At 41.6% G+C, this 24,159-nt stretch overlaps 4 protein-coding genes across 12 annotated transcripts; 1 reads left to right on the top strand and 3 right to left on the bottom strand.

Annotated features, from left to right (window-relative positions):
• Window positions 1-171: 171 nt before the first annotated feature.
• On the bottom strand, window positions 172-6,238 carry LOC118226463 (B-cell receptor CD22-like). 6 transcript variants are annotated; one of them, XM_035416094.1, is made up of 9 exons: window positions 5,442-6,238; window positions 4,811-4,820; window positions 4,549-4,639; window positions 3,944-4,306; window positions 2,270-2,575; window positions 1,853-2,119; window positions 1,679-1,772; window positions 1,158-1,215; window positions 172-550 (listed from the first exon to the last, which is right to left on the bottom strand). In XM_035416094.1, the coding sequence occupies exons 1-9, from the start codon at window positions 5,522-5,524 to the stop codon at window positions 314-316; spliced, it is 1,509 nt and encodes a 502-aa protein (XP_035271985.1). In that variant the 5' UTR covers window positions 5,525-6,238; the 3' UTR covers window positions 172-313. The 6 variants fall into 6 exon arrangements, with proteins under 6 accessions (XP_035271985.1, XP_035271986.1, XP_035271987.1 ...); XM_035416095.1 differs by lacking the exon at window positions 5,442-6,238 and adding an exon at window positions 5,251-5,276; XM_035416096.1 differs by lacking the exon at window positions 4,811-4,820 and having other exon boundaries at window positions 4,553-4,639; window positions 5,442-5,535.
• A 170-nt stretch (window positions 6,239-6,408) lies between these two features.
• fen1 (flap structure-specific endonuclease 1) lies at window positions 6,409-11,585 on the bottom strand. The gene is made up of 12 exons (XM_035416100.1): window positions 11,475-11,585; window positions 10,745-10,843; window positions 10,448-10,550; window positions 9,767-9,869; window positions 9,542-9,605; window positions 9,329-9,438; window positions 9,047-9,183; window positions 8,332-8,398; window positions 7,918-8,049; window positions 7,356-7,507; window positions 6,827-6,941; window positions 6,409-6,648 (listed from the first exon to the last, which is right to left on the bottom strand). Exons 2-12 carry the CDS (start codon window positions 10,824-10,826, stop codon window positions 6,571-6,573), a joined length of 1,143 nt encoding a protein of 380 aa, XP_035271991.1. The 5' UTR covers window positions 10,827-10,843; window positions 11,475-11,585; the 3' UTR covers window positions 6,409-6,570.
• A 2,166-nt stretch (window positions 11,586-13,751) lies between these two features.
• tm9sf1 (transmembrane 9 superfamily member 1) lies at window positions 13,752-20,132 on the top strand. Of its 4 annotated transcripts, none has more exons than XM_035412032.1 (9): window positions 13,752-13,770; window positions 15,153-15,376; window positions 15,493-15,624; window positions 15,919-16,041; window positions 16,167-16,519; window positions 16,643-16,797; window positions 17,577-17,762; window positions 18,035-18,308; window positions 19,381-20,132. In XM_035412032.1, exons 2-9 carry the CDS (start codon window positions 15,164-15,166, stop codon window positions 19,772-19,774), a joined length of 1,830 nt encoding a protein of 609 aa, XP_035267923.1. In that variant the 5' UTR covers window positions 13,752-13,770; window positions 15,153-15,163; the 3' UTR covers window positions 19,775-20,132. The 4 variants fall into 4 exon arrangements, with proteins under 4 accessions (XP_035267923.1, XP_035267920.1, XP_035267921.1 ...); XM_035412029.1 differs by lacking the exon at window positions 13,752-13,770 and adding an exon at window positions 13,984-14,085; XM_035412030.1 differs by lacking the exon at window positions 13,752-13,770 and adding an exon at window positions 13,992-14,277 and having other exon boundaries at window positions 15,156-15,376.
• Window positions 20,133-21,243: 1,111 nt separating this feature from the next.
• nanog (nanog homeobox) lies at window positions 21,244-23,952 on the bottom strand. The gene is made up of 4 exons (XM_035412895.1): window positions 23,328-23,952; window positions 22,595-22,953; window positions 22,346-22,462; window positions 21,244-22,095 (listed from the first exon to the last, which is right to left on the bottom strand). Exons 1-4 carry the CDS (start codon window positions 23,716-23,718, stop codon window positions 21,781-21,783), a joined length of 1,182 nt encoding a protein of 393 aa, XP_035268786.1. The 5' UTR covers window positions 23,719-23,952; the 3' UTR covers window positions 21,244-21,780.
• Between the last annotated feature and the right edge of the window lie 207 nt (window positions 23,953-24,159).

Genomic DNA, 24,159 nt, shown 5'->3' with positions numbered 1-24,159 from the left:
TACATACACACATACCATATATATATATATATATATATATATATATACATTTTTCACCCATATATATATATATATATATATATATATGGGTGAAAAATTAAAGGTCAAACAACACACATCCAATATATATATATAAGTACTATATCTTTGATGACAAAAACATGCAATGAAAACATTTATTTAAATTTTTTTATTTTTAATGGACATGCCTTGAACAATTGGTTCTGAAGACCAGAGACGCATGTCCCTACAGAGGACACCAGGTTTTTGAAGGATATAGACTGGCCGGACATGAAGCAGGAATGTATTTCCATTAAGGGTGATGCTTTGGCTTAACCGTTTCATAAATCTCCTCTGTTGGAGCCTTTTCCTTTCTTTCTGGAAATCGGACCTCAGCATATTCTATTTCCTGTCCCTTGTCCCTCTTGCCTTTTTCTTTGGCACTCAGGTTGGAGATTTCAGCATACTGGACCTCTTCATGCTGGCTTTCTGAGACTGCTGTTGTCTCCCTGGTGTTGTCTGCTTTGCTGGGGTCGAAGGAAGGATTTCCCTGCAATACATGCCAGCGAAGAATACTTTCAACCCAAGAGCAGCAAATAACTTTTCATTGAATTTCCCTGAAGTTAATTATCTAACCAGAAAATATAAGATTAGTATCATTTAACTCATTCTAATGAATGTAAAAACATATTTTTTTGTGTTGTAACGTAACACTATGCTTAATCAATTGGCTCCAGCAAACTTCCCAAGGTTTTAAATGACTCTGGTTCTTGCTACAATACGAATTCAGCAGTGAAGTAATGTGACTGAGCGCTTTGTGTGCTTGGTGTTTGAAAATATATGCCAAATGGAGTCAAAGGGACTAGAAAAATATTTATATTCCGCTCAACAAAAAACATAAGTCTTACTGATGGCTGACAAAAATGTAAATGTTATCAATATTATACAGGAGAATTATGTTTATACTACATATACTTTGAATTGACTGGCCTAGAAACAAGGATTGTGGTAACACTTCTCATTTTCAGGGTCACAACTGCTAGTGGTTGTTATGATTACAGAAATCAGGGTGGTGAGTTGCAGTACGTTAACTGTTCTCACAGGTTCATCCATACACTGCTGGAGATCTGAAAGTTTAGAAATTACAATGTTCTTACCTGTCCTTCTCTGCTTGTCATCCTTATACTGACACATGACTCTCTGGATTTCCTCAGCCTGAAAAAAATCTTTAATTTAAATGGCTGACTCCTTAACAATGGAAATAGAATATGCAATGGGCAGAACCAAAACTTGACAGATATTGTTCATTACATGAAAGGTTCATATCCCACAGTGATGTGCCTGCTAGGTACACAAGGAAATGCAATAAAGAAAAATGATAAATACAAGAAAAATAAGAGCTAAGGATTGCTGCCTGGGTTCAGTAAAATTGCAAAACAACGGAAGGTCCTCTTTTATGCAGAGGTCTTCGTAACCATTTGAACAAGAAAGAAAAGAAATTGAAAAAAATATTGAGGAGACTAGCAGGTGAAACTTTGTCAAAATGCAAGTCTGAATTTTTAACAATTCATTAGAACTTGTAATAGACATTTTATTATTTTTCACCACAAAAGTCTTCCTAAATATTAGGCACTGGTTATATGCATACATCATAATATATCAACTGGAACAATATTACCTCCAGAATAACAGGGACAGTAGACATGCCAACAGCACCCCCAAAGTTCCTGCAACAGCTCCAATCACTGCAGGCGACAAGGGCTCCCATATATCTGCAGAGAAAATTACGTAACGTTAGACTGTACGTGCAGACTGACAACTCCTCTTTCTGCCTTCATGAAATTACACTGACCTTTTATTGTCAGATTCACTTTTCCAGACTCCTGTTTTCCCTGTTGATTCTGAGCTTCACAGTAGTACCAGCCCGCATCATCGCTGCTTACATTGAAGGTGAGTGTCTGTCCAGAGCCGCTCTTTGTGACCCGACTCCCTGTGGTTCTAAACCAGGTGAAATTATTCACTGGAGGGTTTGCTGAGCTGCTGCAGGTCAGAGTCACATGGCTGCCATTGACCAGTGGACCAGATGGACTTATGGAGGCCATTGTATTCTTTGGAGGGACTGAGGGAGAGAATACTTGTTGAAAAGATGACAAACAATAAAGCATTTGGTTCACTGTGTATTTAGACTGTTAATTTTATGGAGAAACTAACCAAATCTCCATTGCCTTTCATACTAAATCAATATCAGAATCAGAATCAGATTTCTTACACAGAACATTGAGGGTTATATTGTCCGCCACCTTAATCTTGCTCCCGGTTTGTAGTGTGTATTCTGCAGAGCAGGTGATGTTCTTCCCATGATGGAAGTGTGAAGGAGTAAAGGTAAGAACAGATAAAACTGATTTGATTTTATTTGAATTCTCCTGGAGCTCATGTCCAATGTTCCCTAGGTTGGGGGTCCATGCCAAGACTGGGAGATGTTTGTTGCATGGGGCTGCAGCTGTACATTTCAAATCCACTTGTGTGCCCTCATTCAGCTCCTTCAATTTAGTTATTTTGGGTTTTTGTGGAGAGCCTAAAAGATAAATTAGACTTTTTACTGTCTCAAAATCATACACAAATGTCTATAAAATGTTGTCATCAGAAAGTTGGAAGATATTTTCCAAAAAGATGAAGGTGCTCCTCATCCACCATCCATTCAGGCTTCACAAATTAGGTTTAAGTTATTCCATAAACTGAATCAAAATAATTTTGTTCTTCAGGTGAATTCTTTCAATGAAATTCTGCATTATTTCAGGACACCAGGATTTAAATTCCAGTGAAATTCATGTATGTATTCTCCCATTTCTCATTACATTCTATACTTTCGGATTGTTTAAAGTAAAGATATTTAATCATTTCTATAGTGTATAGTTGAACTATATATATAGCGAGAACCATAATGTTTGGGGTAAAGACATGTTTTTTCCTGATTTGGCTCTGCACTCCATCTTGGCAAGGTCCTTTTGGCCTCCACACTTTTTTCTTGCTATGACTTTGATACGAGTATATCTTGGTCTCATCTGTCCACAGGACCTTTTTCAATAACTATTTTTTACATGCTTCTTAGCCAACTTTTATCTAGCCATCTTGTTTTTGTGGCTAACTGGTTTGCATCTTGCATTGTAGCCTCTACTTTTTATGAAGTCTTCTATGGACAGTAGTCAGTGACACACCCACACCTGCCTCCTGAAGAATGATTTTGATCTGTTGAACAGGTGTTTGCATTTTTTCTTTATCATGGTGTGAATTCTTCAGTCATCAACTGTAGAGGTCTTCCTTGGCCTACCAGTTCCTTTGCAATTTTACATTCTCACCAGAGCTCTTTTTTCTTAATGATGCTCCAAACAGTTGATTAACCTAAGGTTTGACCTATGCCTCATAATGGCTTCTTTGACTTTCATTTGCACAACTCTGATCCTCATGTTGAAAATGCCAATAACAGACTCCAAAGGCAATCAAAAGACTACAATCAAGACTAGATACTGAAAGTTCTCTTATACCTACTGTACACTAAGGAAGCAATTGAACACACATGACTAATCAAAACTACCCATGAAGCCTTTTGTTTTAAATGTTATGGTGCCCTGAAATGGGGGGACTATGTATGAAAGGTTTTGCAATTTCCAAAAGGTGAAACCAAAATGAATACCCTAAAATAAAAACTGAGCATCTGCACTAACCCTAAACACATGTGAATTGTTTTATTAGAAATTAGAAATTTTACAGGCCCAAATTTTAAAAAGGTTTGTCTTTGTCGCAAACATTATGGAGCTCACTGTATATGTACATGCAGTCATGCCATATATTCTTATACATAATATAATATATGCAAAAATATTGGTATGTAGTATTTTGAAGTCACATTTATATGTGATGCAAATTTTGCAATTTAGTATTGTACCTTTGACAGCAATGTAGACTGGTGTTGCACGAAATGTTGCCATGTAGGAAGTTGTCTCAATTCTGAAGAAGTATTTATCTGTATAATCTTTTGTGATCTTGTCCAGGACTGTAGTACAATTTTTCTGAACCAAATCTCCAACTATTTCCCCTGACAGAATATTATGAGTTTGACTGCTGTTAAACACAACAGTGGCCCGAGCAAACTGTGGAATGCTTTTAATCCAAACTCCACCGGCTGAATTTTTCAGGTGATATTCCTCATTTTTAGGGATGTTGAATGTACATGGAATCAGCACACAGGAACCATTCAGAGCCTCTATGGACTCAGGCATTGTGATTGTAAGTTCACTGCAAAGAGCACCTAAGGTACAAAAACAAAGTAATATAATTCAGACAAAAAGCTTGCCTTCAGTGGGAATAGAGGCATCGGTACATACAAAATCACACATTCGCAATCTACCATTGCGATATGCCAAATTACTGTCATGGAAATCAGCAAAAGCTTTTTGAATCATGAGATTTTAATATGGTGCTACATAACATTTATATCAGCCAGACCATGGTCATTGAAAGAGCAGAATTTAGAGTGTAAGGGGTACAGACCTACCCGATAATAAGTAGCCAACAAGAAGGAGGTCCTTAGCTCCAGCCATGCCCTGGAGTCAATATGTCTCAAACACAGATACAAGGTCACCTACAAACACATACAGACATCATGGACCAGCTCCCCAAACACACATCTACAAAAATGTGTGCATGCAGTTGTAATAAAAAAATAAAATAAAAAAAACACTGTAATTACGGTATAATTAACTATCTGAATCAAAAATGAAGTTGCAGAACAGTATGTTATTTTATTACTTACCATAATTTCTCTGAAATTAGAAAAGTAAATTAATTAAAATAAAATTGTCCTATATAAATTCAGGTTATTATATTCTGCCAGTACTTCCTGGTACTAGTTGTTGGTACAGTCACAATTTAACTATGTTAAGACCAAGCATATTGAAAGGGTGCTGCGTGAAACCATTCACAAATGATATCTGAGACCACTAAAGCAAAGACACCCCCTCCATTCTTTTTTAGAAGTTTGTTTCCAATTTTACTTTAGTGAATTTACTTTCATACTGAGAAAATTTGGGGTAGACCAACACTTTAACTGTACCCCATTAATTTCAAAATTGTCAAAGGTCACTGTTTCACAGCACCCTTTGCGCTATATAATTCAACACAAAGTACAAGTTTATCACTAGAAGAGGTTTCATCCAATACCGCCCCAGAAAAAAACAAACTAAATCTACTTACTGAAGAGCCATTTGTAAGGCATGTTTTTACAACATGCCCTGTAATATAGCAAAAAAGGAACACATCCGTCGTCAAATCAGCAGTGAGAATGTGCTAAATTCACTGAGCTAAAGCCCAATTACTTCATTTCAAATCAAAGAGTAAACAGAAAATATATGAAACCCAGTATAAAAATGGGAAAGTGTACTTGCCTTCTCCCCAGGAGTCTGTAGTCACAACTGTAATGAATGTGGAAAGCAGAACTTAGCTTCTGTTGCAATCTTGATTTTTCCATATACTGGTCACAAGAACTCTTCCATTAAGCATGACTACAGCCAGCTGAGTTATATGGGCAGTACTCTGCCAAAAAACAGAAAGGAGGCATACATTTTTTTAAAAAGTGTATGACAGGTTTGTGTGTGGTGGCTATTTCCCTTATAACAAAATAATAAAATTTCATCCAAGGAAATTTATAGGCTTTGTATCATCCTGGCTTTGGTGACTTAGGTATGAATGATGAATTAGGAATTTTAACTGTACAGACAAAAATATAGGATGTCAGTTTTCTATATGGCAAATGCTATTGATGGGAAGAAAAACATTTGTAACAAAAAAAAAAAAAAGCAATCAATTTAAGGAGTGCCAAGTCTCCCATTTTCAAGAACCTTCCAGTATTACATAACGGTCATGGTGGTACAAACACTTTCAGTCAACGCAGACTGAAGACTGATGTCTTCATACTGCATCATGGTTGCTGCAACCATCTTTAGTCATCCTCCTTTTTTGGAGTCATCCTCCTTTCTGAGACGTTATATGGAAAGACAGATTAACTGTGTGGTGGTGTTTACTTTGTCTTACAGGACTGTTGCTGTTCAGCCAACATTACACTATTTTAAATATTTTGAATGGGTCTTCTGTGCCTGCCTAGTGAAATTAACACTACAGAATTCTTGAGACAAACACTGATGTAACCCTGTTTAGTAAGTCACTGTGGATAAGAGTATCCATTAAGTGAATATTTGTAATCACTAGTAACCACACAATTCACAATTTCCTCAGTCAGTGCCATGAACAGAAGACCAGGAAATGTACACAATTGTTTTATTTAAGGAACAAACAAAAAAAGTAAATCATATTAATTAAAATGCACTGTACTGTTGCAATTTACTGCAAAAATGATTCACTCAGTTCTCAAGGTGAGCTTTTCATTAGGTTCTGTCCTCTGCTTTTTTTGTTTTTTTTTCCTGAAAGAGCACGGTTGACTAAGAAAAGATAGGACTCCCGTCTTCCCCATCTCCCCCTCACGGTAACTTCCTCCTAGTAGGTTTCACTTCTTCTGCTCTATTTTCCTTTCTTGAATTTGCCGGGTGTTGCGCTTGTTTTCTGCTTCTTCTTCGCTGAGCCCTTCAGATCTGGTTCCTGAGAAAAAGAGTGAGAAAATGAGGGCACAGATAGGCAACATGAAAGCACAGGGCCATTTGATGCACATAAAAATCCTGACTCTGTCGATGCAGAAAACATGATTCTGAAATCGCCCAACGAGGGGTTCAACTTCAACCTCACCCCGGAGCAGGGCGCAAGCTTGGACGGGCAGTACCTTGCGTTTGGATGACAGTGACCCCGTGACGGTGAAGAAGGAGTCCAGCCTGCCCTGTGTGCTGCCCTGCCGGCTCTTCATGATCTTCTTGCAGCCGTTTCGAATGCGGTCCTCGCTGCATAAAAACGGCGGCATACATTTTACAAAAGGATCCTGCCACTTGAAAATGAATGCAGTTTCAGACGGACCCCTTTTAAAGCCATAATAAAACCGACTGCTTTTAAAACTACATAAACGAAATTAATGTGTTTATGCAATAGCTTTTCAAAGTAAGCTCGCAGAACATGCCAGTACATCTTCAGCCACATTACCTTTAAGACTGCAGGAACACAAATTTTCATCATTAGTCCCACCCTTATGAAAGCCTTTTAATTAAAAAACAAACAAAGGAAAACCCTTCACAGTATACTCGGATGCCCTTTACAAAATGTACACTCATAATTGCGGTCTGTCGTGTTTTAGGCAGTGTATGTTAGAAAGCCTTATTGCAGTTCACAGGGCATGGCCAGGCGGTGTCTGGGACCGATACCTGAACTGTTTCTCAGCGCACATGAACTGGATCAGCCCCGCCTCGTCGGGCTCGTTCCACTTGAGCTCGAGAGAGGTGCAGTCCACCACCTCCGGTTCTAGGAAGAGAGAACGGGCCTCTCTGAACAGCCAGTCCTCTGGAGTCGGGTGCTTCTGCAGGGACAGGGACAACGCACCGTCAGCGCCGTTCGTCACCGTCCGGCAAACTGGCACCTCCGTGAAAAGGAGCTTTGTCTTTTACAGAACTGCAGTGTACCACTGCTACATTCAAACGGCATTCCAAACCATTCCTTCATTTTTATCAAACACATTCTGTTGATAATCATATTATAACCAATGTTTCACCACAGGTTTTGCACCTAATGACAAAAAACTGTAGTTTTTCATTTAAATCGCAGTTTACTCAATAAAATGCATAAGTACACAGCCATGCAATTCTACAAAATTAATAATTCAATATACAATCAGACTAACATTGCTCCATCTGAAATATTAAAATAATGTATTTATTTTTTAAACTGAAAGCATATTCCACCGCAGGGCTACATACAGGTGACACTTACAGCAGCATCAATGTTTTCCAAAATCTCCTCAATGGAGCCATGTTGTTTTATGAGGTCGATGGCTCTCTTGGGTCCAATTCCTTTAATTGTGCCACAGTAATCACACCCAAGCAAGATGCACAGGTCTATGAACTGAGAGAGGGGAGAAGGCAGTCAGGAAGGAGGGAGATAGAAACATGGAGAGAGACTGATAAAGAAAAGGCTAGGGTTTACATTTAAAAATTTGCAGGTAGGCGAGTCAGTATAGATGCCTATGCCTCTAAGAATATGTCTTCAGAAATATGAATCAGAAAGAGACAAGCTCAGAGACATTTTCATTGATTTCTTGTTACTTTCATAAAGCTTGAGATTCCAGCCAGTGTCTCCATGTAAAATTGCCAGGCTCCTTGGGATTAAGGAGATGGAAGAAATTACCTGCTGGTGGGTCAGACCAATTTCCTGCAGAATGCGACTGAAATGGAACTCCTGAATGGGAAGTTTCCTGTGGGAACAGAGAGAAATCAATCTAACAGCGATACCAAGTGTCAGGAAGATTTCCTTGTGGAGTTATGATTAGCAGGAAACATGCAACAACCACAATAAAACCACAACACAGTAAACAAACAGATTCCACTGTCATTTTTTGTCAGTAGTAAAATTTATAGAAGACTACTCTCTTAGGTTGAGCATTCCTCTCGCTTTGAGAAATGGTCAATGTGAACAAACAAATTACAGTTTCAGTAGCGCTTGGGGGATGAACTGAAGGATAGGTAGAGTTTCTCTGTGAACGTGCATTTAATTAAAACAGACTATAACTATTCTCTCACCATTAATAACTTGGATGTTTGCTGTTTTAAATTTGTTCTTTTTTACCCAAGCATAACGTTGTAAAACTTGGCATTAGCTGATTCATTTATTTATTTATTTAGGATCCCCATTAGCAATACACAGTGTGCAGCTAATCTTCCTGGGATCCGAACATAAAATACATACAAGATTAGAATTGATTCTGGGGCATTATGACAGCAACTTTGATGATTGATTGCTTTTGACTGAGAAGACCCTTTTCATGCCATGAAAAGTCCTGTACTTGAGCTATAGTGCGTGTGGTGCGGACAACTGTGGAGAAGAGCGGCTGTCTGTACAGTACTTGGCTTCGCTGGCTGTTAGGTGCCTCAGCAGGACCCCTGTCCCAAACGTCAAGCCGTCCATGTCCTCGGTTGCCGTGGCGAAGACCTTCCCTGCCTTCACTAACGCCGCACAGCTGGCCTCTGCCTCACACGGTGCCTGGAGGCGGAGGTCATTTTCAGATGGCACGTTCCACACATTCATTTCACACAAAATAGCAGGTCAGTCACAAGATCCACAAAAAAGCCAGGAGGCTCCCTCGCCTTATGTAAAGGGCATGAGGATAGCCCAGGTTTGGGTTTACCTCGATGTACGGCACACCCATCAGCGTCAGCAGTTGCTTGCACTCATCGTTGTGTTGCTTGGTGACTTTTACGAGTCGCTTGCTGAACTTGTCAATATTCTCCTGTTCCCCTGGGAGACAGTAGACCGGATCATCAGCACTACTCCACAAAATTCTATCAAGATCCATGGCAGTTTAAAAAAAATAAAATAAAAATCCCAACTGCACGTGTACCCATTTCTTGTGCCTGTGCTAGAAGCTTCTCCGCCTCGGCTCTCTTCTCTCCTCTTTTGGCCAACTGCAGACAAGTAAAAGATGGAAAGGCTGTCAAACTACACTGTCAGTCAAAGTAACAGACATGACTGAAACCTCTGACTTACTCAATTGCAGAAGTCAATTCCAAAAGCCCGCGAATCTAGACGGCCTTGATACACAACCATTGCAACACAAAGGCTTTACCTCGCCTGACTTCATCTGTGGGGGTTTTCCGTCGAACACGTACACCGGTTTGATACCGCTCTCCAACATCCTTATTGTCCTGTAGAACATCCCCATCAGGTGGCTGAGGACAGAAGTAAAAGATGTTGAAAAACAGCCATACATCTATACTGAGAGCAACAGAAGCTAAATTTAGGTGTTTTATCTGGGGTCTGCTGCCCAAGGCTGTGCACGTGGAACATTATTTCCACTATTTTTGTATCAATCTGTACTTACAGCTCTGAAAAAACTAAAAGAGACCCCCCAATATCAGGGTTACTCCACCAAATAAATATTGATTGTTGAGCAAAAACAGTTTATTTTTTTATTAGTTATTTGTGGATATAAACTTAGTATTTTGCATGATTCAATGTATACCACCTCTGTATTCTTAGTATTTGACCATTTGTCATTTCCTGTAAGTAAATGTTCTGAATGACAATATTTTTGTTTATCAAGTCTGATTTTACACAGACACATATCCATAAATTGTGAAACTGAAGATTTGATGAGGTCTCTTAATTTTTTTCCAGAGCTGTAATTTCTATCCATTAAACTGCAAAATGTTCATCAGCAGGGCTGTGCTGATAGGAGTCAAGTCTTTTAAAAAATGATTAGCTGGATATTTTTTTTAAAAACAATTTAGCTACATAAAATAGTCACCTGGTTGTCTCTCCGTCTTCGTTCTGTAGCACATTGCCATCCTGTCTAACGGCAATAAGGAACTGATAGATGCTCATAGATGCATCAATTGCAATCTTTCGCCCTGAAAAATGAAAAAGGTATTAAAAGTAAAAATTCATAATAATATTCAAATGTTATTGCAAGGGTAATGTGGACCACAGAATTTAAAAAGATTGTGTATACAGTGGTGGTCCATATTCTATCCATACTTGCAAGGTTGATAAAAATCCTCAAAAGCCGCGAGGAACCAGAAGATATTACATAAACATGTATTACCGAAGTAGCTTTTGATGTCATGTTCTTTGATGGCTGAAGGTGCCTGGTCCGCGATCAACTTTGCAAGGCCGTGAATTCCCATTGCAATGGCGTGAGTTACTGCACAGAAAACATCATGATCACCACATACGGTCGGTGGATGAAAACCACAGATGATCAAATGGTTGGATTCCAAGCAGATAGCATGGAAGTTAACTAAGCCGGCTGGCACGCAAACATGGCTACACACTCGCTAGCTTAGGCTACTTCAAAAAGGTCACACAAATTTAACCAGCTGTGAAGTAAATTAGTCACATCAAAGGATCCGTGTAGTTCGTCAGACTATATCAGAACAGCTAATTTAGCCATAAAATAACTCAGTTGGCAATAATCATGTCACATCAGACATTAGCTAGTAACATTTCTAGCTAATGTTAGTTTACAAAGATAACGACGACCCGAATCTGATTGTAAAACTAACAATATGTGTACGCCACTTATATCTAGCAGCTTGTGTCAAAATTGATTGTGTTCCAATCGGAAACTGATGACTGATGAATGATAATGAAAGATGAAAACACGGTCCAAGTAGGCTCAGGGAGCACGACTACCTGGCTAACCATGCAGCTGGAACACAAGTTCTTTTTTAAATCATCGCTAATAAGACAGTTGTTTGCTTAGGCACGGGTTTGGCAAACGGGTCATTTTAAGATGGGAAAACTATTTTAATGGTAATACACAAACCAATTACCTCCAACTCGCTGAATGCACGACTCTGATCTCCCGGTCTCTGCAGAGCGCCAACAGTATTTGTTGCGCGCGAAATCGCGAAACTAGGCATTACTAATCGCTAAAAAATAGTTCGATAAAATGTCGCGAGTGTTACAACCACATTAGGCCTAACCTGCCAATTTGGATATCGTCGATCAAGCTACTGTACCGTTTTCTGAAGGCGACTTGGATCGTGCTAGCCCCGAGATAATGGTTTAGGAAACTGACGTTGGAGACATATGCATTACCACAGAATTATTACAAAAACATGCGAACATCGAGTTAACCATAAACCGGTTATTTTAACTATGATTCTAAACATTACATGATTTTGGCTCTTTTTATTTTATTTTATTTTTTTGTCAAATTCCATTTTCAAAACACTGTCAGTTCCTGTCCAAGATCATGATCACAATAGCTTGAAAATATATTAATCACATATCATAAAATACGCTCTAGAAATCATGCATAGGTTCAAGTTGAAAAATTAAGGCAGCAATCTGCATGAAGCTTTTTGAGTTCTGCCAGCTTGTGGAAGGATTAAGTAGACACTATGAACTACATTACATACAGCCAATTAGATTTTCGTCCACATTTGAAAACATTTTTAAAGAGCAATCTGCTTATCTCCTTGCATGAACATAAGTACTTAAGTTCAATATTAAAATGAGGTTGTTCCAACTGGATTTTCCTACATGTCTGAAAGCATAATTGAATTGAACATATTTAATATCTCTGGATTATTACAAATATTTTGACTACTTACTATTGAATAAATAAATAAAATTACTGGTTATTCCAAGAAGCAAGGTAGCATGGTGTTTCTACAACAAAGCTGCAGAGAACGGTGTCACATCTCGATAGAAAGCCCACCTTTTCATCTACTCAGAATTAATACATACGATTAATTTCGGTCCTGGGAACATGACTCACCATATATGTAATTCTCTCACCTCCCATTCTGTTGCCTGTCTGCAGCGCTGCACTTGTCCAGGCACGTAAGGTAGGCGGGCAGATGGTGTCAATAAAATGCACGTTTGGAAAGTGAGTTATCCCAAATTGATTTTTGTTCTTATATAATAAAAATTGTCTTGAAATTACCCACAGGAGTAAGGTGAAGTTATTATCTTTGCTTGATGCTAAAACATTATTTTCCATGTTTGCCTGATCAAGTTTAAATTGTGTCGTTCTAAGGTCTAAATGTGTATGCAATACTTTGTGTAATAAGCTGTGCTCATTAAAAGTAGCATGAACACGTTTGAATAAAATTATGGGAATTAATATGGAGTTGGTCCATGTTTTACAACCTCCACTCTTCTGGGAAGGCTTTATACTAGATGTTAGAATGTTGCTGTAGGGATTTGCTTCCATTCAGCCAAAAGAGCATTAGTGAGGTTGGGCACTGATTGAGCGACCAGGCCTGGCTCCCAGTTGGCTTTCCAATTGATCCCAAAGGTGTTGGTTGGGGTTGAGGTCAGGGCTCTGTGTAAGCCAGTCAAGTTCTTCCTAACCATTTCTATATGGACCTTTTTGTACCCAGGGGCATTGTCATGCTGAAACAGGAAAGGACCTTTCCCAAACTGTTGAGGAAGCACAGAATGTGATTGTGTGCTGTAGCATTAAGATTTGTCTTCACTGGAACTAAGGGACCTAGCCCAAACAATGAAAAACAGCCCCAGACCAAGGGTTGTCCAGATACTTTTGGTTACATAGTGAAGCCTCTCGAGATCCGGGTGCTATTGTGGCCATATGGCAGCCTATGGCCATATCATGACATGTCCCTAAACAAGACTTGTTCAGAAATTGTAACTGTCACAGCATTGTAACTGGGCTATGTGTAATAACTTTAATTTCCCCACAAGCAACACTCATTATGGCCACAAACCATTTTTTAAATGTTCCTAACATGTTACATTTGGTACATTCTTCGGGCATATACCAAGGTCTACCAAGGTCCCTAGCTATGCACAGTAATGTTTTCTTGAGTCTTGAGATGCACGTAATTAAACTTTAAAAATTTTTTAAAAAGATTCTTGCGCGAACGTACACTTTCAATTCAATTTATACTGAGGGCGAATAAACAAACATCAGAATATTAAAACGTATGCATTGAGCAGAAGGAGGAGGGTACAACTTGGATATAGTTCCCATTATACATGATATGAATGTTAAGATTCATGGTCCTGGAGGCTCGATGCATATGCTGTTTCTATTTTAGCTTCTTCTGGTTTATTAGGTCTGAGATGATGGAACGGTTGCTTTTGAGGGTCTGAGAGGTAGGTAATGTTTGCTTTTTATCAGCATGAAAAATGATGGGGCCTGCATCCCTCCCAGACCAGGACTGGGGAACACTGTTACACAATGTAGGCTACAGTAGTCATTCAATTATTTTCTCGTTTTCAGCGCCTTAAGCCATGCAGTTTATGTTTCTTTCTCCAAGTTCCAACCAGTAGTCACATCGGGCAGAGGCGTTACCTTTCTCCGCCCACCCAGGAAGAGTCTGTCGTTACTATTTTGCGGTGACGTGGTGTACAGTTAGCTGGCCAGAATTCGCCTGATCCCCATGCTTTTGAAATCAGAATCGAATCGGGGTAAAGCAAGGGTACATTGCGTTAACTGTACAGATAAGTGAGCATCAGTCAAACATGCCAAAATACGTATAAACCTATCTCTAAGAGAAAGAGATACAGAAAGAGTAAGAGTAGAGGAGGAAAGTGTTACCGGGCCTGGATTGTACAATCTTGAAACAGTCGGACTTTTGGGACTGTAAAGAAGAATCTGCGGTAATGTAACAGAAATTATTGCTAACGTTAGCTAAATTCAAATTAAATTATTTGCATATCAGTTTGTAGCATCGATGTTGCTACAAACAAATTATAAAGATGAAATTAGGTAACATTGTGCAAGATGTACTATTTGAAGAAGTAACGGAGCGATAGCCTACTACTGGTGTCACTGAAAATTTTTTTATTTTTTAAAACAACTACCGTGTTAGACAAGGAGCTGTTAAATTAAACCAAATCAGCTGGCTAAAAAAAGACTGAGCATATAAAAGAAACCCGAACGTAACCCACGAGAAGTTGACATTGAGCTCCTATGCAAGTGACAGCTACTGAGCTATCTTGTAGCTAGCTATACCTAATTCGAATTTCGAACATCAAATCTGACAATGATTCTAATAGATAGAACACCGTTACACACAGGGTACCGAGGTGCAGTAACGTAGTAACGTTAATTTAGGTAATATGTAAAGGGACAGTTTTCGATTTAGTACGGTCTAGCTGACGTAAATTATCTAACGTCAGCTAGCTCCCTTGCGATTGTTCTTTTGGGTGGGTTTAAATAATATGTATTTTTGACAGAACGCCCGAAGTCACTTCATCATGCAGCTAGCTATCATTCACGGAGATTGCTAAACTGTATTAACATTAGCATACATTAAACAAAATATATAAGAATGTAGAATGATTTATTTGTACTTAACGTTGGTGCTAGCACTTGAGTTCTAAAAAAAAGTAGACTATGACAACATTGATACAAACTCAAATGGTATTTTTCATATTTTAAATTTGCATGAAATGTGTTCTTGGTACGTTGATATTAGGTAGCGATTATCATTCTGAAACATTGTAGTTAAGTTTTAAATCTGATTTTCCAGCAGGGGTTGTCATGACAACAAGCTTGGAACTTCCTACTCTGCGGCGTGCTGGTGGGGGTCTGAGACTGAGCGTACTGGCCTTGCTTCTCCTGCCCCAGATAGGATGGACAATGAGCTATAAGTCTGGTGATCATGTGACTTTATATGTAAACAAGGTCGGTCCCTACCATAACCCACAAGAGACCTATCACTACTATACATTACCCGTCTGCAGACCCAAAGAGGTTAGTGAATAAGGAGTCCAAGTGAATCATTTTGCTACTGTATAGTATTGTGTAAGTAAATAAACGTGTCTCCATGTGATATGATTTCATTATGGACGACTGTGTTACCATTTCAGGTGAGGCACAAGGCCCTAAGTCTCGGAGAAGTCCTTGATGGTGACAGGATGGCGGAGTCTCTGTATGAGATCCGCTTCAAGGAGAACACTGAGAGAAAGACCCTGTGTCAGCTCACCCTCAGTGAGAAAGAGGTACTGATACTGTGTTTCCTCCAAGGATCAGTTACTGTAAAGAATAAAACACTAGTGCTTTCATTTGTGTGCTGAAGCTAATTTGTATCAAAGCACAAAGATTCTTTGTTTTATATTTTGTTCAGTCAAAGCACCTAACCCAGGGAAAATATGCTGCCAGTTTGGTATAAAGACCCATTTGTGAAATTAAAAACCACAATTAAAGTAAACTTTTGAGAGATAATCTGTTCAGTCAGCCATGAGTTCATATAGTGGGGATTTGGATCAAACCAGAGCTTTTTTTCGGTGTCCCAGGTGGAGCAGCTGCGTGAAGCGGTGGAGGAACTCTACTATTTTGAGTTTGTCCTCGATGACATTCCCATCTGGGGTTTTGTGGGTTACATGGAGGAGAGTGGCTTCCTGCCACACACCCATAAGGTGTTTTGCGTCTCTTTCTCAATAACCCTCTCTCTCTCTCTGTGACTGTTTCTTTTTGTTTGCCTGCTTTCATGTGTAAGGATTTCCCCATTTTATTTCATCCATTTGTCTCCCCTCCCATAAAGGTGGGACTCTGGACACACCTGGATTTCAACATTGAATACAATGGGGATTCCATGATCTTTGCAAATGTGTCTGTGAAGGATGTGAAGCCGGTGCCCCTGGACGGAGTTGGTGGGGTGGTGCCGGTCTCCGGGGCGGGCGGGGACCTGGCGGTGACGCACACTTACAGCGTGCGTTGGTTCGAGAGCCCCCTCCCCCACGGGAGGCGGGCGGAGCGGCTGCGGGACTACTCCTTCTTCCCCAAAACCCTGGAGATCCACTGGCTCTCCATCATCAACTCCCTGGTGCTGGTCGTCCTCCTGCTGGGCTTTGTCATCATCATCCTCATGAGGGTGCTGAAGAATGACTTTGCGAGGTGAGGGGGAGGGGGAGGGGGGAGGGGGGCGGGCTATGGATTCAGAGGCACGAGGGAGGCGGGGCGCAGGTGAGTGGGTGTGTTCTCTCTTTCTCAGGGTCTCACCCCTGCTCCCTCTGACAGGTACAATGTGGAGGAGGAGGGGGCCTGTGATGATCTTGATCAAGGGGATAATGGCTGGAAGATCATCCACACCGATGTCTTTCGATTCCCGCCATACAAGAGCCTGCTGTGTGCTGTGCTGGGAGTCGGAGCTCAGTTTCTGACGTTAGCCACGGGTAAGCCCCACTATACTGGCACACACAGTTGTGCTAATCCCATACCCTACTCGCAGAACATTAGTGCAGACTCATCCTCTGCATTTAGTCTCAAATTCAGAATCCATTTCTTCAACTACAGAGGTGGCAGTCGTAGAGCATGGCGTAATTTTTGTGTTTGTAGGCAGTAATATTGGATTTTTCATGTCTCTCTGGAGTATTATGGAGCAGTAGCAGCTGTTTAGAATGCATGCTTCTTCTCCTTCCTTGCCTCTTGTTCCTTGGCTGTCATTTAACTGTATGTGTAGGTTGCTGATCAGAGAGGAGTCATTAAGGAAAAAAAATGTAAATGTTTTTTGTATTTCACTCCACTTTTTGGGTTTTTTCATCAACTGGGGAAATAAAAAATGTTATTATGCTTTTCATTCGTCTCACCAGTTAGTCACAGGTTCTGACTTTGCAATTATTTCTTTGCTCATCTTAAATCAACTGCGGAGGACACATATTTGAATGCATATGAATGCATGCACTTTGCTGATCACATGGATGTTTTGCATGCTATTGAAATGACCATTGATAATGTAGTTTATTAGACATCCTTTGTCTTCCTTGCGTGAACATCATTGCCCTAAATAGACATGGTATGTTGCAGCTGGAGACTGGAATGAAACGCAGTATTGTCATGTTATCCATGGAGTACGGGAGTAGTTTCAAATGCAGATATACTGGTACTTCCTCTTTACGTTATATGTGAACTTGCTCCTCCTACCGCCCCCCCCCCCCCCCCCCGGCTTCCTTAGGAATCATCGTAATGGCGCTGCTGGGGATGTTTAACGTGCATCGCCATGGCGCCATCAACTCTGCCGCCATTGTGCTGTACGCGCTGACAAGCTGCGTGTCGGGTTACTGCTCCTGCCGGTTCTACACCCAGATCCACGGCCAGCGCTGGGTCTGGAACATCATTCTCACTTCCACCCTCTTCTCAGGTGTGTGCTTTTCCACTGATTACAAAGGGAGCTACGTTCACTAGAAGCAGAATTATTAATCTCTCTCATGTTTTGTTCATCTACTATTTAGTATGTCCAGTCACCGTTTTTATATACTTTTGTATACTTTCCTGTCATGCTACAAGCGGATGAATTTCATTGTTTGTGTGCGCTTGTGTGTAGTCTCCCTCTGTGATGGTACGGTCCAGTAGCACAGAGTGTAGCATTAGTGCCCAGTTTGGTTTCCCATCGCCCCCCACTGCTTCCCACAGCCCCCCTGTTCCTGACCTGGAGTGTGGTGAACTCCGTTCACTGGTGGAGCGGCTCCACTCAGGCCCTGCCTGCGACGACCGTGCTCCTGCTGCTCGGGGCGTGGGTGCTGGTGGGCTTCCCCCTCACTGTCATCGGGGGCATCGTGGGCAAGAACCGCGCCGGAAACTTCCAGGCGCCCTGCCGCACCCGCAACATACCCCGCCAGATCCCCCCTCAGCCGTGGTACAAGCACACTGCCGTGCACATGGCCATCGGGGGCTTCCTGCCCTTCAGGTACGTGGGGTTGCCATGTTTGGGGCGAGTAGGCGCTTCAGCTCTCCCATTATATTACATTACATTACATTACAGGCATTTAGCAGACGCTCTTATCTAGATTGACTTACACAACATAGCATAATTCCCCTCCCCTCTCAACACGTCTCTCTGTTCGTCGCTTAGTGAGTCTCTTGATAGAAACATGTCTGCTTTATCTCTGTATGGTGTAACATGAAAATCTCTTCCAATGGTAAATTTTCTATCGTTTTTTTGTCAGGCTCTCTCCTTCGGTAACCGTTACGTTCTTTGTCAGCGCAGCATCAGTACCTCTGTTTATTAGGGTGGTGTAACAACTGTGCTTTTGCTGCAGTGTAATGGCAGTAACTCTGTCTATCAGTGTGGATTCAGTACTGTAGCCGTGTTCCAGTGCAGTCTTGGTACTTCACACTTGTATTCTGCTCACGTCAGCTATTTATTAAGAGGCGTCAGCTAATCTTTATTTGTGTAGTATTACCAAGGGCACTTCCACATACAACCACAGTAATCAGTTTTGCTTCTGTTAGCACCCAGTATACATAAGAATACCTGATACTAGAGCTACTTTGAAGCATGAGCAAAGCGGAAGAACTTTAGCTTTCTCCAAAGGAGCGGAATTTGCATAAAAATACTGTTAGGAAGTGCAGACCGGATCTTGTCAAATCAGGGTGCCGTTCTGATGAAATATTATAGCAATAGCAGTATTATGATGTGCTTCAGTCTTACAGGGGAGAAAAGTGGGACAGCGAAAGTTGTGCTGGTGTAGTAGCTAACTATAAATTCTTCTGATAATGGATTTGAGATTGCTCTCTGTGGATTAACTTTTTGCCTAAGGCTGTGACCCTTCAACATAATTCCGAGCTAAATTAAAGCTTGCGACTCTAGAGGGCATCAAATTTTTAGATTTTCACACATACTTGATACCTGAAAGACAGAAAGCTAGCATGCGAATGCCAGACCACCCTAGGCCTGTGCCTGGCTCATGCGGTGTCTGTAAATCTGTGTCTAAGTGCGAGGTCAGTCCAGTAACCTTGCCTCTCGCTCTGTTCCCCAGTGCCATCTCGGTGGAGCTGTACTACATCTTTGCCACGGTGTGGGGCAGGGAGCACTACACGCTGTACGGCATCCTGCTCTGCGTCTTCGCCATCCTGCTGTCGGTGGGCGCCTGCATCTCGGTGGCCCTCACCTACTTCCTGCTCTCGGGGGAGGACTACCGCTGGTGGTGGCGCAGCGTGCTGAGCACCGGCTCCACCGGCATCTTCATCTTCGTCTACTCCCTCTTCTACTACCGCAACCGCTCCAGCATGAGCGGCGTGGTGCAGAGCGCTGAGTTCTTCGGCTACTCGCTGCTCACCGCCTTCGTCTTCTCCCTCATGCTGGGCACCGTGTCCTTCTGCGCCTCCCTGGCCTTCATACGCTACATCTACCGCAGCCTGAAGATGGACTGAGAGGTAGAGCGCCCCCTGCCTGCGTGGGGGACCAGGGAGTAAGGAGAGGGGTCCAGCCATCTCATCAGAGGTGAACAATGGGGACGTGGACAAAGAGAGGAATGATCGAGGAGGGGAACTGGAGTATTTATACAAAGACGCGCAAACGGATAGTGGGATGGAGAGAGAATGCGCGTGGGTTTGTGCGTCGGTGTGTATGGTGAAGCGTCTGCCCGCGAGATATAAGCTTGCGGGGCGCGTGTGCGTGAAAGACTGAAAAATGTGATTTTCGGGTCACCTCAATGGCCACCATTGACTGATTTCAGTTCTGATGTAAATATGCAAAGTTTTCAATAAATCCCTTTCTATTATAACAAAAGTGCTACTTTATAAACGAAGTCATACACGGAAAAGGGAAGCAAGGTTTTTCAACAGGCTCTGCTCAGACCGTTTGTCCAGGCCTTCTTCCATTGATGCCAAGTTCTGTCCTCATCTACAGGAATCTTAATGCTAAATGCGTGATCTACTTTACTTAATGTTGCACTTAACATAGATGGAACAATTCCAAGTTCATGTTTATTGTGACTGCAGATTACAGTATAATTAATATTTGTTCATATTCAAGAACACCATGCAATGCTATTATCAGATTCCATGGCAATATTGGAATTTGGACCTGTGACTGCAGAATTAACCCCCCACCCCCCACAGCCCCAAGTATGTTTTTAGAAAAGGTGGCATTTACTTGGTCTACAAAAAAATCCCAATGGCTCACGTACTGCGAGTTCAACAGTAAATGTCCCCTAGCACAGCAGTTTTTTCTGAAATTATTTCAAAACTTACATAGCCATGAGAATGCAGAACCATGTGTCCTTCTGTATTGTAAGAAAACACCATGACAAGATGAATTTGTTAGAAAAGATTTATTATGAAAACCATCGCCACCATCCAACGTGTGCAGCTATTTACATATTAGACAGGCAGCGACAAGTAATGGCTTTCTGATAAAATTCTGACTAAAAATACTTCCACATTTGGTTCCATTGGACTGACCATTGTGAGCTACAGCATGGGATCATTTTGCCAAATGTTTCAGACAATATATACAAACCAAAATATGAATGCCCAGTACACATGTACTGCCACCTGGACTAATAATCATTGAGCAGCATCTCAATTGATACATGCACTTCCGGAAGAACATCTGTACACTAAAAGGAAATTGTGCGTTAAACCAAGACTAAAAATCTTCCACAAAACAAACATTACAACAGTATACAGGGCTGGAGCCCAATTATACACAATTGATACTTCTCAGAACAAGTAATACTGTACAATAATATGATCCGCTTGTCGTAGGATTCATCATGTAAGCTGTGCCTGGTTACATGATGAAACCAGCTCAAATTAAATAAGTGTGTTGGTTTCACATTCAGTAAGGTATCAAGCGGCACAGAGCCTTGTCAGAACTGAAGTGTCAAGAGCATGATGTACAGATAAGTCACAAAAACACACTGAACTATGTAAATTGTATAAAATATATCATTCTATTTAAAAACAAAGCACATTGCATAGAAACAAGTTTTTGTAAAAACGAAAAAACACCCCAAAAACAAAATGCAACTTACAAATAAAAAAATAATGTCATTTAGTCAGTCAGTGTCTGCAATTTAAGTGAATCATTTCATTTAACACTTAATGTGGATGAAGTATGGCAGTCAATCAGTATGAAAATTAATGCATGCCAGTCAGTTATAATACTACATTTCAGTCAATGAAGCCATATACACCATTTAGGAGAACTCCACAAAAATATCACGCAACACTAAAATGGAACTTGGATGGCTCATCTTCATCTGCTCTGCCAGTTACTTGTGGATTGGCGTTGGTCTAATTCATTTCTACTGATGAATGACACCCTGAGGGAATTTTGTTATTAAATACCAGTTGTTCTAAATGCAATGAACAACATGAAATACTGATATTTCAGTGGAGATTCATCCTGGGTTTCGTACCCCTGCCATTACCTACGTTGACCACTGGGTGACACTCTGCCCCATTCCCATACGTGTTGGACTTTCAACTGCATCCACTGGAGTTCCATCATCACTATTGATGCTGCTGTTCCCATTGTTGTAATTATTGGGGTTAAACTCGAAGTGGGTGGGAGGAGGCAGGTTCCAACCACCATGCGCTCGTGTTGGGGGCTGGTGAGGCGACTGCGGTCGTGGGTAGTTCTGATAGTACGTCGGGGTTTGAGTAGGGCTCTTCTTGAAAGCGGTCTCCCTGAATTGCACGTTGGAGTAATGCTCCTGGGTCAGTGCAGAAGTGTCCACCTGAAACTGAAAAGTAGAGAGAAATTCAATATTGCACAAAGCTAACAAACTCTGGTGATTATCACTGCATGTAACTGCAATTGTTAATGTACCATCCTGCCTTTAAGACAATATCAGGTCTGTGGAAATGCCTCCAATTTGGATGGAGTCACTTTATGTCCAGTCAAGTTGCCCTTCTGACACAGACAGAGAGAGGGGTGTGCAGACTGGACAGAGAAAAAACAGCAGCTACATTGAAAGCTCTGCGGTTGCTTACCTGAGAGTGTGGGGCGATGTTGCGGTATCCAGAGTCAGAGTACCTCTCCGAAACCCAGCTGGTGTCCTTCTGGTGTCTCTTCAGCTTCATCCTACGGTTCTGGAACCAGGTCTTCACCTAATAACCAAGAAACCAGTGTTGGTATTGCATACAAAAAAGCCAAAATTCAGTGTTCACCCAGATGAGTCCCCTCTTACTGACAATTGTCTAACAAAGTATCACAATCATTAAGAACACTTCTGTGCTTACCTGTTTGTAAGTGAGGCCGGTTAGGCCTGCGAGCGTCTTCATCTCCACTGGAGTGAGGTAGCGCTGGACGCTGAAGCGGTGCGTTAGCGCCGTCATCTGGTCCTCTGAGAACGCTGTGCGTGCCTTGGCCTTGCGGGGTTGTGCTGAGACGCTCTGGGGGGTCATCATGGACACAGGAGGCTGCTCTTCCGGTTCAGCGCCCCCATGAAAAGCCTCCTCTTCCTTTACTGTCAGAGTGCTGGAAACAAGTCCACTGCTGTCAGGACTCCCACTCTCCACATCTTCCTCCTCTCCTTCTCTCCAGGAGGAAGTAGGGACCTGTGGGGCTACTTCTCTGCTACTTCCCGAACTCCATGAATCTGACAAAAAAGTATTGCACTTTACTACACTGGCCAAACAGAAACTAATTCTCACGACAAAATAAAACGGGATGGGGCATGCTGTGCAATGAGAACAAAGAAAAACAACTGTATATCAGCATGCCACGAGAACGATTACTTTTGCTCATTACCACAAATAAAGAGCAGATTGTGTGCAAATCCACCATTTTCATATCTAACTACAAAGATCAGCCAATCGAAAATTTCACTTAACATCAAGTAGGTAGGCCTAGTTGGCGTATAGACTACTAGACTAGAAGAATATGCAAGAGATGGAACACTTAACAAGTAGAAGCACTACTAGGACGACTTCATTCATAGCGACCGCGTATGGGTAGGCTATAGCCATTTACCTGGTGTGTGAGCCTCCGAGTCGCTTGGCGTGTCGCTGCTTGCCCGCTCGATCTCCGTCGGTCGTTGACTACTTAGCGGTCGGTTATGGGAAAGGAAAAGTCGACCGGTTTGTGCGTGGGAATCGGCGAAATACAAAACGGAACCTGGAAAGTGTGCGCTTGTTGTATGACCGTCCTCTAAATTCCGCGGTGGGGATTGGTGTTGTTGCTGCTGCGGCGGCGGCGGCGTAGAGTAGTAACCTCCGCTGACTCCGTGATGGTTGTAGGCGGCCTCTGCCCATCCTAAATTCTGGTGATTTTGCTCGGGGCCCTGTGGATACATAAGCCCGTAGGCGTATGCGTGATAGGACGGGTTGTAGTTGTAACTAACTGGCAGTTTCCAGTCTGCCATTCCTCCGATATTTGCCTTATCCACTTTTGGTGCAGCTAAGGAAGGCTATAAATAGTAAGAGCTTCGAGCTAAGAACCAACTGTTTTATACAAAGGATGCCGCAGTCTGAATTGAAGCACAAACGCAACTAACGATACCCCTGAGGACTATTAAGAGGTCGTCACTTCGTTGAACTTGAGTGTGCGTATATACTGAAAGGGTGTGTGGGTGTGGATACGAATGTAGGTGTGTATAAACAAGTAACCAATCAGGGCAACAGGTGTGTTGTACTTGGAAGCCGCTGAGTTGTTTTAGAGTGTGTGTGATGTGATCAGCCTGGCCACACCCCTGTACAATGAGCGGTGGTAGGCCTAAATGTGCGTCAATTTTTTCTTGTTAAAACAAGTTACATTTCAAATGAAATAGCTTGGATATAGACTAAACTTTTGTATGCATATAAGC

The sequence above is a fragment of the Anguilla anguilla genome, chromosome 4 (assembly GCF_013347855.1).
Source record: "Anguilla anguilla isolate fAngAng1 chromosome 4, fAngAng1.pri, whole genome shotgun sequence".
NCBI classification, from domain to species: Eukaryota; Metazoa; Chordata; class Actinopteri; order Anguilliformes; family Anguillidae; genus Anguilla; species Anguilla anguilla.
This window is presented reverse-complemented; position numbering and strand designations above follow the sequence as displayed.